General features: G+C 45.6%; 1 protein-coding gene across 4 annotated transcripts in view; it reads left to right on the plus strand.

Moving 5' to 3' along the window:
- The window catches only part of GRIK1 (glutamate ionotropic receptor kainate type subunit 1), a 959,769-nt gene that overhangs the window by 832,264 nt on the left and 113,127 nt on the right, over positions 1-14,378 (plus strand). For all 4 annotated transcript variants that reach the window (XM_086934009.1, XM_086934011.1, XM_086934010.1 and 1 more), the window contains one exon: positions 125-350. In XM_086934009.1, the coding sequence (XP_086790135.1) occupies positions 125-350 (226 nt within the window). The remainder of the gene's footprint in view (positions 1-124; positions 351-14,378) is intronic.

Consider the following 14,378-nt stretch of genomic DNA (forward strand, 5'->3'; position numbering starts at 1 on the left):
GGTTGAAGTTGGTGAGATTATGCTGTGAACTATTTATATATACTAAATAATTTTTTTACTTGGGCACTTTATAGAGTTTTATGTGTTATTTATACATTTAATTTGCTGCGCTTTGTATTTACAGAAATCCAAAATTTCAACCTACGAAAAAATGTGGGCATTTATGAGTAGCAGGCAACAAACAGCACTGGTGAAGAACAATGATGAGGGAATCCAGCGTGTGCTCACCACCGACTATGCTTTGCTGATGGAGTCGACGAGCATAGAATATGTCACGCAAAGAAATTGCAACCTCACGCAAATTGGAGGACTTATAGATTCTAAGGGTTATGGCGTTGGAACACCGATTGGTAAGAATTCTTTCAATATGCATTTTTTGGAAACGGAATCACATACATGTTTGACTGCCTCAAATGCACGAGAACATTTTTTAATTCACCTACTTTGCACTCAATTACAAGTAAATTATTGAATAAACCTAAACCCACACTCAGAGTTGGTATTTAGCAATTAATTTTTCTTTGACGATGGGAAGTGTTAATTATGAACCATGTAATGTTACATTGTAAAGCTTCTTAAAGACTTGAATATGACGTTTTAAAGAAACATGTTTTATTTGTGTGCAAGAACATAATTTCACCTTTGATTGTATTTGATCATCCCACAATTCTGAGAGAATGCATTTATAAATAATCTTTTTTGTGGAAAGATTTTCCTATGACATTTTTTAAGTGAGAACTACTTACCACTAACAAATTAATTTGCAATCTTTTTTTTCCCTGGGAAAACTGAGCACACATTTGGTCTGCTTATTTTGTAGCTTCACAACCTTTACATAACTCACGAAGCTTGAGAACTTTGCGGAGGAAAACCTTTGCAAGTCCATATACCCATTGTTTGCTCTTGAAGGGTGTTTCCTCCACTAGGGGACTACCCCCTTCCCACTGTGAGCACAGCAAACATGACAAATAAAATGTAATTATTTCCATTTTATTTCATGCTGGTAGTCGAATCTAAGGGTGGGGCCATTGCTGCTGATTGGCAGCTGCATGGAGGAGTGCACATGTCACTTTAACTGGCTGGTTTGCGACAGCTAGCTTGACATGCCCACTTTAAACCTCTCCAACCGGAGCTATGTAAGACAACCAGGTGGAGAGCAGGCATAGGCCTCCAGTGCCTAAATGAGCATGAAACCAGCCCGCCCCAACCAATCCTGGTGCTTCTTACATGCTGATTAATAATATTAGCAGCATGAGAGCAGCGTATAGATTGGTTAAGGTAGTTGACTCTGGAAGTCTGCACTCAGAGTCTTGGACTGCTGAGACGGAGAGGAACACCGAGGCAGTGGGTAGGTACGCTTTTTATTTTTTCTTCAAAGTTAATTTTTACTCACTGCGGGAAACTCACATTACTTTCATATTCAACTCTAGAGCTCAATCGTGGTCCATTATAAATACTAGTTAGGATGGACCACGACTGGAAGCTTTTCTGTGGAGCCTAGAGGTGTTGCTGGTTTTTATCAATGCCTGTCAGTGGGTAAAAATATTTGCCCCACTGCTTTAATTTCTCAGCAGCTGCCTTTGGTTTTTATTTGCCATTTTAACAAATGTGCAATCCCATAATAGACGGTGCTGTCACTGGCCTTGGCGGAGCCCAGAGCAAAACATGTGCATGGGCCACCAAGCCCAGGAATTGTAATACCCATTGAATGATGAAAGAGTCAGTGGATCTGGAACTATTCATATCTGTGATTTACGGTTTGCAGAAAGATATCCATGGCAGGCCTATTAAGCTGCTCACCTATACCATTTGTGCAAACAAACTTAGTGTGCTTGGAAATAGATGGGAATACCAGCTCGCCAGACTACCTATTTTATTCCTCATTTCTGTCGGTATTATCTTCAAATTGGTTGTACCTTAGTTGTCATGTGCTCATGGCAAATAAAAGCTGTGTGCCTATCCTCACAAAACAACTTCTTGTTGTACTTAAGTGGTTGTTTTTGTGTGGAGGTAGAGCAGTCCTGCTTACATAAAGTTATCCTAATTTTGCCTGAAGAGATGAGTCTTCGTCTTCTCTGAATGACTTTTGTGCAGTTCTAATATTGAAGAGATTAGTAGTCCCTATAGCATAGATGGTGAATGCCTGTCTTCATTTTTCTTCTTATACATTGTTATCTCCAAACTGATGATATTTTGGCTCCTGGACTGTCAGTCTGAGGGGTTTAGTTTCTCAGCCAGATAAATCGAATGGTTTTGTAGATGATGCTGCTTGTTTTAAAGATGATTCGAGCAAGGATGGATAAGAAATATAGAAATGCAGTAGAGTGGCAAATTCAGGGGCTGTGTATGCCATAGATTTAAAAAGACATAAAAACACAGTACAGAATTATAAATTACAAGTTTGAAAGAACATGTTGTTAGTAGATAACTATGTAAAACATATTCCATTTAAATCAATAGTCATTAGTCTTCCTTGTAATCATAAAATATGTTTGGTAATAACAATACATTTTCTACAAGAGCTGAGGTTGCACGTGAGGCGGAATTTAAAAAGGCAAAGCCGTAAAAGTAGCTAATACATGGGACGTAGCTACACCAGCAACATGGTGACCTGTCATCCGACGTGGGTTGAGCTCCTTGATGGTAGTGATCTGCAGTATCATCACCCACGCATTTTCCCTACGTGATTTGGGCACCGGGGACAGAGGTCGGCTGTCGGACTTGAGACGGCCATATTGCAGAGGGCTCTGTGGGCTGCTGCTGTGAACATTATCGGAGAAGAGGGTCCTTCGGAGCACCGACGGTGGACGGTAGACGGTAGATGCATCAGAGAGCGCCTCCAGGGTCGGAGATTTTGCCCACTCACTGTTTGCCCCCATATTGTCCTGATAAAAGCATGGGGCCTGCATGCGTCACCACGGTTGAGGGGCAATGCGATCGGCATGGTTGCTTGACCGTGGGGCTCCTATGCTGCGCCAGCGCTGAGATACATTGCTGGAGGGGCTGTTGGGCCCAGAGGAGCGAAATGATGTTGAGCTGAGTCGGTAGGGTGAGAGACATGACCGCATTTGACCGCTGGCAGGAGAAAGGCCTGGGGAGCTATAGGTGAGTGACAGGGCCCCACCATTGTAGTGCTGGTGAGGTGTGTTACACGGTGGGCCACCCTATGACTAGACTGGGGAAGGGGCATCATGGCAAGTCCCCTCGTATCCAACATAAGTCCCTGTCCCTGAAGGGCCATCAACACTGTTGTTGCAGGAGAGACCAGTGTACAAAAGCAAACAAGGGCAAGCGGTCCTTGGTGGGTTCCCCTGAGGGCTTTTGCCTGGACTCTACAAATTCTATTGGCCCCCCTATTGCATCTACTTGGCCTGACCTGGCCCATAACACTTACACAAGACCTCAAGCATGCTCACTACATTCTGTCTGGAAGCGTGATACATGCCATATCTTTTGCCTGGCCCACACTCTCTGGCCTCATGCGCAGACATTGGTGATGAGACTCATGACTGCTGAGGGCCGCAACATGGAGCCCTGATGCACTGGATTTGGCAGTGGCAGTGTTGGCCCCGGTTTTTACGCCTGTCTCGTTTTGAGACACTGTGTGAGTCCACGTACACGGCACCCCAATATGCTGGTGAGGCACTGCAGGTGACTTTGGTGGTGGCCATAGCCCAGAGTTGGACTTGAGGTTGTGTGCCCAGGGGCTGGGTCGACTGCCTGCTTTCCTCTCTCCCCTCTTGACATTCCATTAAAGGGGCTGTGGTGGCTTGCTAAAGACAGTCTATGGACACTGTAAAAGGTCCCGGCCAACTGGCACTGAGGACGTCGCCTTGAACCAAGACTGGGGATAAGTACTGGCGCATGCCTGAGGGTAGTTGTGTCATCTCTACCTAAGTTGAGTTTTTCAGCAAGCCTACTCCACAGCAACATCAACATGACACAAGCGACCTCCCATCAGAAAATTGACAAATACCCCAAGCAGCATGATCCAATGGGGAGACAGGAGCGGAAGTAGGACATCCCTAACTGGAAAGTGACCCAAAGACCTTGCCTAATCTACATGCAAACCAAGAGGTTACTTTGGAGGGCAAGATGGTGGATCTCACAATGATTAGACAAGACCTCAGGAATGCTATTCGCAGAGTCACTGAAGTGAAGGGCAGACTGTTCGAGACTGAAAAGACTGTCAAACTGCATGAAGAATGCTTAGCCACTCTGCAACACCTGGTGGGACAACTGCCGGCCCATGTTGAAGATGTGGATTAGAGGTCCCGAAGGAGCAATCCCTGTGTGGCCGGCATTTATGAGGGAGCGGAGGGTTCCACGCCAATGCAATTAATGTGGGACTGGCTGGACACCTGGGTCCCCAAGGACGATGTGTCAGGCTGCTTCATTGTGAAACAGGTGCACAGAGTGCTTATTGCCAGGCTCCCTGTCGGGATCCCCTACCAGACCATTTATTGTGCGAGTGCTCAATTATGCTGATAGAGATGCTGTCCTCAGGGCGGCGCAAAGGCCAGCCAGATGACTTATCAATGCACTCCGGTGATGATATTCTCGGACTATTCCTTGAAGGGACAACAGCAGGGCTATTCCGTTGCAGGATGCTAAGCAAAAACTGAGAGCCACGGCGATTACATGCATGTTTTTATTTCCAGTCCATCTGAAGGTACGTTTTCAGGGTAAGATGATTTTTTTTATTCTCCTGAGGCAGTGTGGGGCTGAATCAAGGAGAGACCTCAGCGGTACACAGCAGACACTTCACCTCTGGAAAAATTGGGAATGATCCCAAGGGGGCAATGGTGGCCCACAAAGAGAATGGCATACACCTGGTACAAATGCTCAAGGTGGAGAGAGTGGAGGGCCCAGTCTTTGGGTCCTGACTGCACTGCTCCCCAAAGGGACTCGCCCACTCCAGAAGATGGACACACAACACTCTCTGTCATCAACGACCCAAGGACTCACCACAGGCATCACCAGCAGAACTCAAAGTACTCTCCGAGAGTATCAATAGTGGGTGATGTAGACATGTATCACACTGCTTGGGCCTCGGTATTCTCTAAGACAGAACCTCCACAAGGTTATTTTAGTTGAGGATGGTTTGTGTTGGGGAGCTGGATATGGGCGGAAGAGTTGTTGCAGATCATACAGTGCCCTGTTGGCGTCAGTCCCTAGTCGCACCACAACAGGTACTTCCAGTTCTCGAATTATGGGGGGTGGTGCAGGTGAGAGGGGATGTTGTGATTTTGTTCTTGTTTGTGTTTTCTTTTCAGATGTGAGAACTGAGCGTGGAGTCAGGTGGGACATACATGATCCTCAGACACGATAAACACTCACACATGGGATACTGTTCACCCTCATCAACGGTCAGGCCCCAAGAACAGGCACCAAATAAACTCGCACTCTTGTTGTGGAATGTTAATTGGATGCTAGATAAAATCAAGAGAAAAGCATTTCTCAGGGCAATCCTGCTGACAAACGCAGACATATTAATGGTACAGGAGACCCATCTTTTGAGTAAGAAATGCCCCTTCTTGGCCCATAAAGGCTATACGGAGGTGTACCACTCTGGGTTTCATTGAGACTACTGAGGCAGAGCCTTCTTAATCTAGGGACATGTCCCCTTAGCAGTCTCTAAAGTATGGCACAATGGCTTGGGCTGCTATATGGCAGTGATGGGCACACTCCATGGACTTCCCCTTTTGCTGATCTGTGTCCTGAATTCCAAGTTAAACTTGGGGACCACATAAAAGAATTACCGGAGGCACCATGGATAATAGGTGGTGATCTTAATGGAGTCTGTGACATGACCCTGGATCACTCTTTGGCCGCCCTGGCTACCTTTGCAAACAACTGAAATCTGATGGATGTGTGGCGGGGCACCACTCCATTGAGGAGGATATACCTTTTACTCAGGTACACATCACTCCTTCTCTTGATTATATTACTTATAATGGAAAGCCAGGAGGGCCATCGGGTAGTCGATGTTAGGTTGGGGGCCTGGGAACTGTCGAATCACTCGCCAGTGGTGACGGAGCTGGCTTGGGCATCAGGAGAGGCAGGGATGAGGGGGTGACTGGACCGATGGCTTCTTCAAAAAGATAATTTCTGGGAGTTGCGTCGAAGTACCTGTCAGCATTTTCTTACCATCAATAAGGGTTCTGTGACCTCTCATATCACGGTTTGGGAGTCTCAGAAAGCCACCCTTTGGGGACATATTATTAGCTACTCTAAAGGTCAAAAATACAGAAATGGACAAAAAGTTAGAGACCTTGCACACTGTGTAAATGAATTGGAACACCAATACTTGTCCACACAGCAAGACTCCCTATTGCCGGACTCTCTGCATAATCAGACCCTGCTTCAACAAGAGCTCACTCAGAAGGTGATTGAGGTGTGGCTGTCCATGGACAGTAGGATGTACCAATGGGGCGATAAGGCCAGCAAATCGCTGCACTGGCTGAGCACCTCCAGAGATGATGGGTGACTGGAAGTGAACCCAATGTGAATGCCATCGCACCATACTACAGCTCTTTGTACAGCGTTGATCCCTTGGGGCTCAGCGGAGACCTACTTTAATTTATATCAGATCTGCCGATGCCTTGTTTGAACCCCGAATAACTTGAGGCTCAGGGGGCAGATGTTACATGTTATGAACTATGTGCAGTTCTGGCTCAGAATCATGTTGGTAAAGTGCCTGGATCCAATGGCTACCCAGCTGAGTTTTGGCACCTGGCATTGCCACAACCCTATCCACTACTTTTGAGGCCTTGGAGAGAGGTGAACTACCCCCAGAACACAGGAGCGCAGAGATTGTGGTACTGCCGAAGTCAGGTATAGAGGGCACTCTTTGCAGAGATTTCAGGCCAATTTTGCTCTTTAATTCGAAAGTGAAAATCTGGGTCAAAATGCTGGTCACCCAGCTGGCGAGCATCTTCAACCAACTGGTTCACCCCAACCAGTCTGAGTTCATGCCTCACCATGCTACTCGCACCAACCAACGAAGAGTTCATCATTCAATCGCCCTAAATGGGGCTTATCAAGGTCATAGGGCCCTCTTGTCCATCGATTTTTTAAAGGCCTTTGATTCGGTGTATTGGGTATTTTTGTTCACCCTTCTGACCATGGTTGACCATGGTGGACTTTGGTCACAAATTTGTGCAATATGTGTGCATTCTCTACACCAATTTAGTAGCCAGGCTACGGGTTGGAGGGTTGATGATGGAGTGCTTCCCGGTAACACGTGGCTCTCGCCAAGGTTGTCCCCTGTCACCTCTGCTGTTTGCACTGGCAATGGAGCCCCTGGAGGCATGGGTGAGGGTCAATTCGCTCCTACAGGAGCTTTCAGTGGACCGAAGAGGTAAGTGATAGGATCTTTCTCTATGCCGACGTTGCCCTTTTGTTTTTGGATGACCCGCATACGTCAAGCCCCTGAGGGCTCAAGATCTTTAGTGTCTTTGGATCCTACTCTGGTAATTATTGCCCAAAAATCTGCAAATTATCCTATTTCTTCCTATCAGGTTGTTATGCTGTGGGCAGCGGGGATACAGATCCTTCCCCTTGGGTTTAAGTATCTTGGGGCCTAGGTTACTGCTTATGTGACATGGTCAGTTGGCTGGCCAAGGACGAGATGTCAGATTTTGTTCCACTATGCTCCTATCTCTAATTGGGTGCTCAGCCATTTTTAAGATTATTTCCCTGCCAAGCCTGCTTTAACAAAAGCAAAACTATCCATTCCTGATAGAGAAATATTTCTTCAAGAAAATCAATGCACAGGCTGTTACTGTGGGAAGCGGTATGCCCCGCATTGGTCTAGGGAAATGTTGCAAACAAGCCTTGGAAGGTTGGTTGGTCACACCTGACATGCTCCGATACTACTGGGTGGCACATTTGCTGGTTGTGAATGATTTGTGGTTCGCCAGCTTTGCAGACTCAGTGTATGCGGCGGAGGGGCGGTTGTTCGGTGGTTGGGACCTCATACGCCTGCTGTACAGTGGGTTGTTCCTGTGATTCTCCCACCCGCCACACGGGTGGTGTTTGAGATCTGGAATGTGGCCCTAAGGTGATGGACTAAGCAGATCATATCACTTTAGAGACTCCGATGTGGCAGGGCACTATACTGCGACAGGTGACGGCACTATGAGGTTTTCGGCCTGGGACACTATAGGCATCTCAACGATGAGGGATGGGCTTCAGCCAGGAACACTTAAGTCCTTCCAAGACCTTCATGCAAGTACAACATGCATTGTGCATAGATCTACCGATACCTACAGCTCCGTCACGCCCTACTCCCCACTATACAATCAGCGGATGATATCCCTGAATCGTCCCCATCAGAAGCCTAAATCCTACTCACAAATCTCAAGGAGCACCAACTGTCAGAAACATAAAATGCTACTGTGCAACATAATGGACTCAATGGTTGAGGTGCCGAAAGCCTGGGGGGGACTGGGTCCACCAGATGATGATGATTGGAGGGAAACACCCAGAGGGGCTGTGATAGCCTCCCAATTCTGGTTGACTCAGCTGAAAGTGCTTCACAGAGCGTATTATTCAAGAGGACGGCTCCACCGCATAAGCCTTATCCCAGTGGGCAACTGCCTAAGGTGTTGTGATTCACAAGGGAACTTGCCCCGCATGTTCTGGCACTTCCCGGTACTGACCCACTTCTGGGGTGGTGTGTTGAGGAAGCTTGACAGAGTGCTGGGATGGGACATTCCCCGGGACCCCAAACTCATTGTTCTCCATATGAAAGATGACTTGGGGGGGCACACATTACCAGAAGGCACTATTGTGGCCTGGTTTAATTATTGCCAAGAGGGATATTGCTAGGGCATGGAAGGAAACAGAGGTCCACTTTGTGGAGGTTTGGGCCAGTGGCATGGGCCACTGCATTGGATTTGAACATCCATTATATCTGTCTTGGAGTTCCCCCAGAAACCCTTTAAGATCGGGAAGGATTTGACAGAAAGCAGAGGGATCCATTTGGAGCCTTGTATTGATAGGCTATGGGCTAATGAAGGGAGCAGGGGATATCACTATGTTGGCATTTAAAATGTAATTAAAATGACCCCTTGAATCCTTTACATCTACACAAATCTGTGCTTTCCTTTCATGCACATTTCCATTTTTAAGCCACACATTCAGGTGTTTACCTTCTCACATATATTCAACCTGCTTTAAAACATCTTGTAAGACATTGGGTTGTTGGTTGACTGGGGTGTGAGCTCTGGTCATGCAGCAACAGCAATCCTTGCCAGGGTAAGGTAAAATCAAACCCTAATTTAACCTGTGCTCAAGCCCCTGGTTGCTTCTCACAGAGCAGTCAGGCTTAACTTGTAGGCAAAGTGTAAACTATTTGTGCAACACTTCAAACAGTAAAACTGTTAACACACAACACAAAAGGATCCCACACTAGGTTAGAGAAATAGTGTTTAATTTAATAAATAAAACAAGATCAAAACAACAAAAATCCAATTAGTAGAACCGGACTTATGAATTTTTAAAGAAGTTGTGCCTAAAGCAGAAGTCACCAACCACAGCTATCTGGTTGCACTGGACAGGGTAAAAGTAAAAAAATGTTACCCAATGGACTGCGGATTGGATACAATCCCAGATTAGCCTTGCTGAAGTTTTATCTTCTCAAGTTTTGTGCCAAGAGTCAGTTTGCATTGGAGAGGGTTGCAGGGAGCAGTTGTTGGTGTGGTGTGAAAAGCAAGCTGAGCATCGCAGACGGGTTGTCTGGAGCTTCAAGGTGGCAGTGCTCCATGGGGGATTGATGCTTGCTGTGCGAAGAGATCGGCTGGGGGCTGCACATGTTAAAATTCAGTACGAGCAGCGTGAATTTGGTGCTAACAGCCCGTTCATGGTCGCAAAGGTACTAAAGGCTTGATTTTAAGAGCGTTGAACCACACCAAGTATCTAGAGGCACCACTTGAGGGTTATTAACTTACTGCAGCTGGGTCTAGGAGCTGGTTAGGGAACCTTTAATGTCACTGAAGCTCAGATCAGGAGGCCAGCAGACTAGCCCTTTAAATCACTTGCAGGTTTCGTTCTTCCCTAGACAAGAGGGCAGCAGGTCAGCACAGCAGAGTGGCTTTTCCTGTAGAACAGCAGTTCAACAGAGTGGCAGTCCTTGTGGGGAACATCCTGAACATCGACTCCGGAATGAGTTCCAGAGTCACGCAGGCTGAACAACGACTTGCCCGAACAACGGCTTAGCCTGAACCACACATGTGCCTGGTTCAGGCTAAGACAGGTCTAGTGTTCGGGATGGGCGGAGTTGATTGGAGCATCGGAGGAACAGGACAGGTAAGAGGAATTTGGGGGTGGGGAACAGGGGTTGGATGTTAGTTTTATGGGGATGGGAGGGGTTTGGGATATATTTTAAGGAGTGTGGGGGTTGTGTTAGTTTTAATGGGGTGGGAGGGGTTTGAGTCCGTTTTAGGGGGATGAGGGGTCTAGAATTAGTCTTCAGGGGTTGGAGGTTCGTGATCATATTTAGGGGGTGGGAGGGGTGTGTGTTAGCTTTTAGGGGGTGGGAGGGGTTCGAGTTAGTTTTAAGGGAGTGGGGAGGGTTTGTATTCGTTTTTAGGAGGTTGGGGGCTTGTAATAGTTTTTAGGGCTGGGAGGGGGTTGTGTTCATTTTAGTGGGTGAGAGGGATTTGTGTTAGTTTTAAGGGTGTGGGAGGGGTTAGTGTTAGTTTTTGGGAGGTGGGAGGGTTTGTGTAAGCTTATAGGGGGTAGGCAGTGGGGGAGTATGGGGTCGTTTTTAGGCAGTTGGAGGGGGTCGTTTTTTTGAGGGGTGGGTTTACCATGCAATCCTTTACAATTAAATTTCATAGTAAAAGAATGTGTGATTTAAAAAAATTGTGTTTGAGAAGCAGTCGTACTACAGAACGTGTGGTTTAGGGAGTCATTGTTGAGGAACTCGTGGTTCCAGCATACACCAAGCCTTTGAAGCAGCACAGCAGTATTTCTTCCTGGCAGAGTATTCATAGGTTCAGAAGTGTACTGAAGAGTTGGTGTCTGAGGTCCAGCACTTATACCCAATTGTGTCTTTGAAGTGGGGAGAAAGCTTCTATAGGTCTCCCTCAGAAGTCCCCATGCATCCTGCATTCCATACCCTGGCTTCTGACTAACTATAAGGGGTATGCAGCCCTTTGTGTGGAGGCGGGCCCTATTCATGTATAAGTGGTGCTGTGCCCAGCTTCTCCCTCCCATCTGCCAGTGATGATCGATCTAGGCGCACCTAAGCTCCCTGTGTGTGGATGTCTAGGAGGAATACACAAAGTTCCAATCTCAGCTGCACCGAGGTATGTGACCAGAGACAAGTTACAGACACTAAATGGCTTTGGCACGAAAATATCACCTTTCTAAAAGTGACATGTTCAGAACTGCAATTTAGAAATCCGACTTCATCATAAGTTAGGTTTTTAAATTGTGATTCCAGAGACACCAAAAATGAACTGGTGATCCCTTTCTATTTGAAAATGACACTTATAAAAAGTAATATGGCAATTCCAATGTTATCTTATGGGAGAGATAGGCATTGCAGTAGTGAAAAACAAATTTAGGAGTTTTTCACTCCCAGTACATGCAAAACGTAAAGTAGATGTCCTACTTTTTAATTACATTGCACCCTGCCCTCTGGGCTAGCTAGTGCCGATCCGAGGGTGACCTGTATGTATTAAAAAGGAAGGTTTCGGCCTCGCTAAAGGTTTCATTTGCCAGGTTGAAATGACGGAATAAAACTGCACATGCAGGCTCTGCAATGGCAGGCCTGAAACATATTTAAAGGGCTACTTAAGTGGGTGGCACAACCGGTGCTGCAAGCTCAATAGTAGCATTTAATTTATAGGCCCTGGTTCCATGGAGAACAAGCACTTTAGCACTGGTTAGCAGTGGTAAAGTGCACAAAGTTCTAAGGCCTGCAAAAACGACAGCAGCACATAAATGGGGATGAAGACAAAAGGTTGGTGTGAACACCACCCTGAGGCTGACAGGTCTAACAGATCTGTAATCATCCACATAGTTAAACTTACATCCAATGTCTCTACTACTTCCCCCCAAATCCCTCACAGACAGTTGTCTAACCAAACTCCTGCAGCTGCTCTTTAATTAAATGGATCCTGCAACAGGGGGCTCTCTCGATTATTGTAACTTTATACCCTTCATATATTTGTTCATTTTGATACAGTCATCAGTAAATATTTTTGTCAACTAAAAACTGTTGGGCATCACATGCAATGCATGCACCCTCTCAGGTGGCCTCATATCAGACCATTTGCATATTAGTCATTGTGTGGTTCTTCTCCTATCTCCCTCACCACTTCTTCTATGCAATGCTATTTAGCACTTGGTTTCCCCTACAATCAACACACCAAAGAGTCCCAGATCTTCTTTCATTCCACACCTTAATGCCAAAATCATAGACTGCCTGCCAGCACTGGACTGCTCATTTATTGGCATGTTCATCTCTGCTACCAGTGTGACCCCCATATGCAAGAGATATCTCTAAATGTTCCTCATATTAGGATTCGTATTTCTTTGTGCCTTTACACCTCGCCTCGCCGAGTTAATGATAATGTTGTCTGCTTACTAGGTTCTACTTTAACAGGGCTAGCCCTTGCCGCATCCCCCAGACAATCCAGGTTACTTTCCCCCCTACCACACTTTTCACTGACACACCCAAGCTCCAGACCAAAAATCTGGCAGTTCTCTCAATTGGATTGGCACAACTGCCTCATGTGAAGCAAATGGGCTTTTGTACAGTTTTTATCGTGAATGAAAAAGTCAAGCTGGATGAACTTTGACAACTATGGATGAACTTTGAGAACTATGGAATAAATCATTGAATCTGGAATACAAAAAGTTTTGCAAGTTACTTCTTTGAAGCTGTGCGACTGGTTCAGGCAGCACCGAGTTGCTGCTATTGTTGCTTCAGTTCTCTCAATAGCCATCTCCATCAATTTGAGGACTTCTGCACCACTCTCCCCTATGTTTAAGGCCATCTCATAAAACAAACTCTATGTCAATGCCCTGTTGAGAGTGCAACAGAGTAAGATTCACCACCGCTACCTGTGCAGCATAATGGCCGGACTGACTGGAAATGAAAGGGTTGAGAAATGCCATGTGAAAGGGGGCAGAACCAAGACCACAAATCTAAAAAACAAAGTTGGGTTGTGGTCAGTAACAAAACCAGGAGATATGCCACTGTTGACCCAGCAAGCACAGACATATTAAAGCAAAAAGATAATGCATGGGGGTCAGGCATGGAATGGAAGAAGCAACTTTAAATTAAGGGTAGCAAAACCGTATCCCCTGGCATGGAAATGAGAATAAAAAAGAATACGTGGTGAATATATCACAGGTAAGTCACCAGGAGAGAAGATGGGAAGGGGAGATTTCCCCAGTGACTGGTATAGCCTACCACCTTCTGTATATAGTCCTATGTAAAACATTTGGAGGTAACCCAATTATATTTGTGTTTGAGATGCTAACTAACACGAAATACAGATACAAACAGTTACCTCCATAGAAAGAGACTCCTCCTGCGCACTACTGCATTATTCAAACCCATGCTGTTGTAGTATAAATATTGAATTTTGGAAAGGCAAATAATTATAAGGAAGTCTAACACCACATTTCCTGTCACTATAACTGCCAGTCATAAGGAAGGTATTCCTAGAGTTTTAGTACAGAATATCAAGTAGGGAATCTCATTATACCTTAATATCATAGCCAAAATATCGAGGGCAAAATAATATCGGAAGGTCAGTGCATGAATATATGACGGAATCCTGCATGCATTTGGCACACATGTCTTTACAAAGCCACATTAGAATGAACGCGTCTTTATGACGTGCTCCTTTAGCATGAAAGTTGTTACTATGACTTGCCTTAGGGGGACAATGGACTTAGGAATAGTATAATTTACTATTCCAACCCCAGTCTGCGCAACAGTAGGGAAGGTGTTGAACTAAAAATCCAATACCACTCTACCAATGCACCCCCTAAATCAAGTTGTTGTAAGAACTTCCCTCCTAAACGAATGCATTTGTTATATTGCTGCTGTTAGAAAGGCACAGCGTGATTCTGGCTTCGTAATAAAGGATGTTTCCCCAGTGCATTAAGGAAGTATATATTTACTTTTCATAACTCCACGTCCATGTACCTTAAAGGTACGTATATGTGGAGTTAGGTATAGACAATCTATCACTACTTACCTGCTGATATGATTGTTCTTGATATTTTGGCTACAGTATTAAGGTACCATGATATTCCCTACTCGATATTCTGCACTCCACCCATTCTCAGGGCAGGGGGCGGCCCAGAGTTCCATTAGAATATGTGACAAAAGGTGGACTGTTCCA

Source organism: Lissotriton vulgaris, chromosome 8 (assembly GCF_964263255.1).
Source record: "Lissotriton vulgaris chromosome 8, aLisVul1.2, whole genome shotgun sequence".
Taxonomy (NCBI): domain Eukaryota; kingdom Metazoa; phylum Chordata; class Amphibia; order Caudata; family Salamandridae; genus Lissotriton; species Lissotriton vulgaris.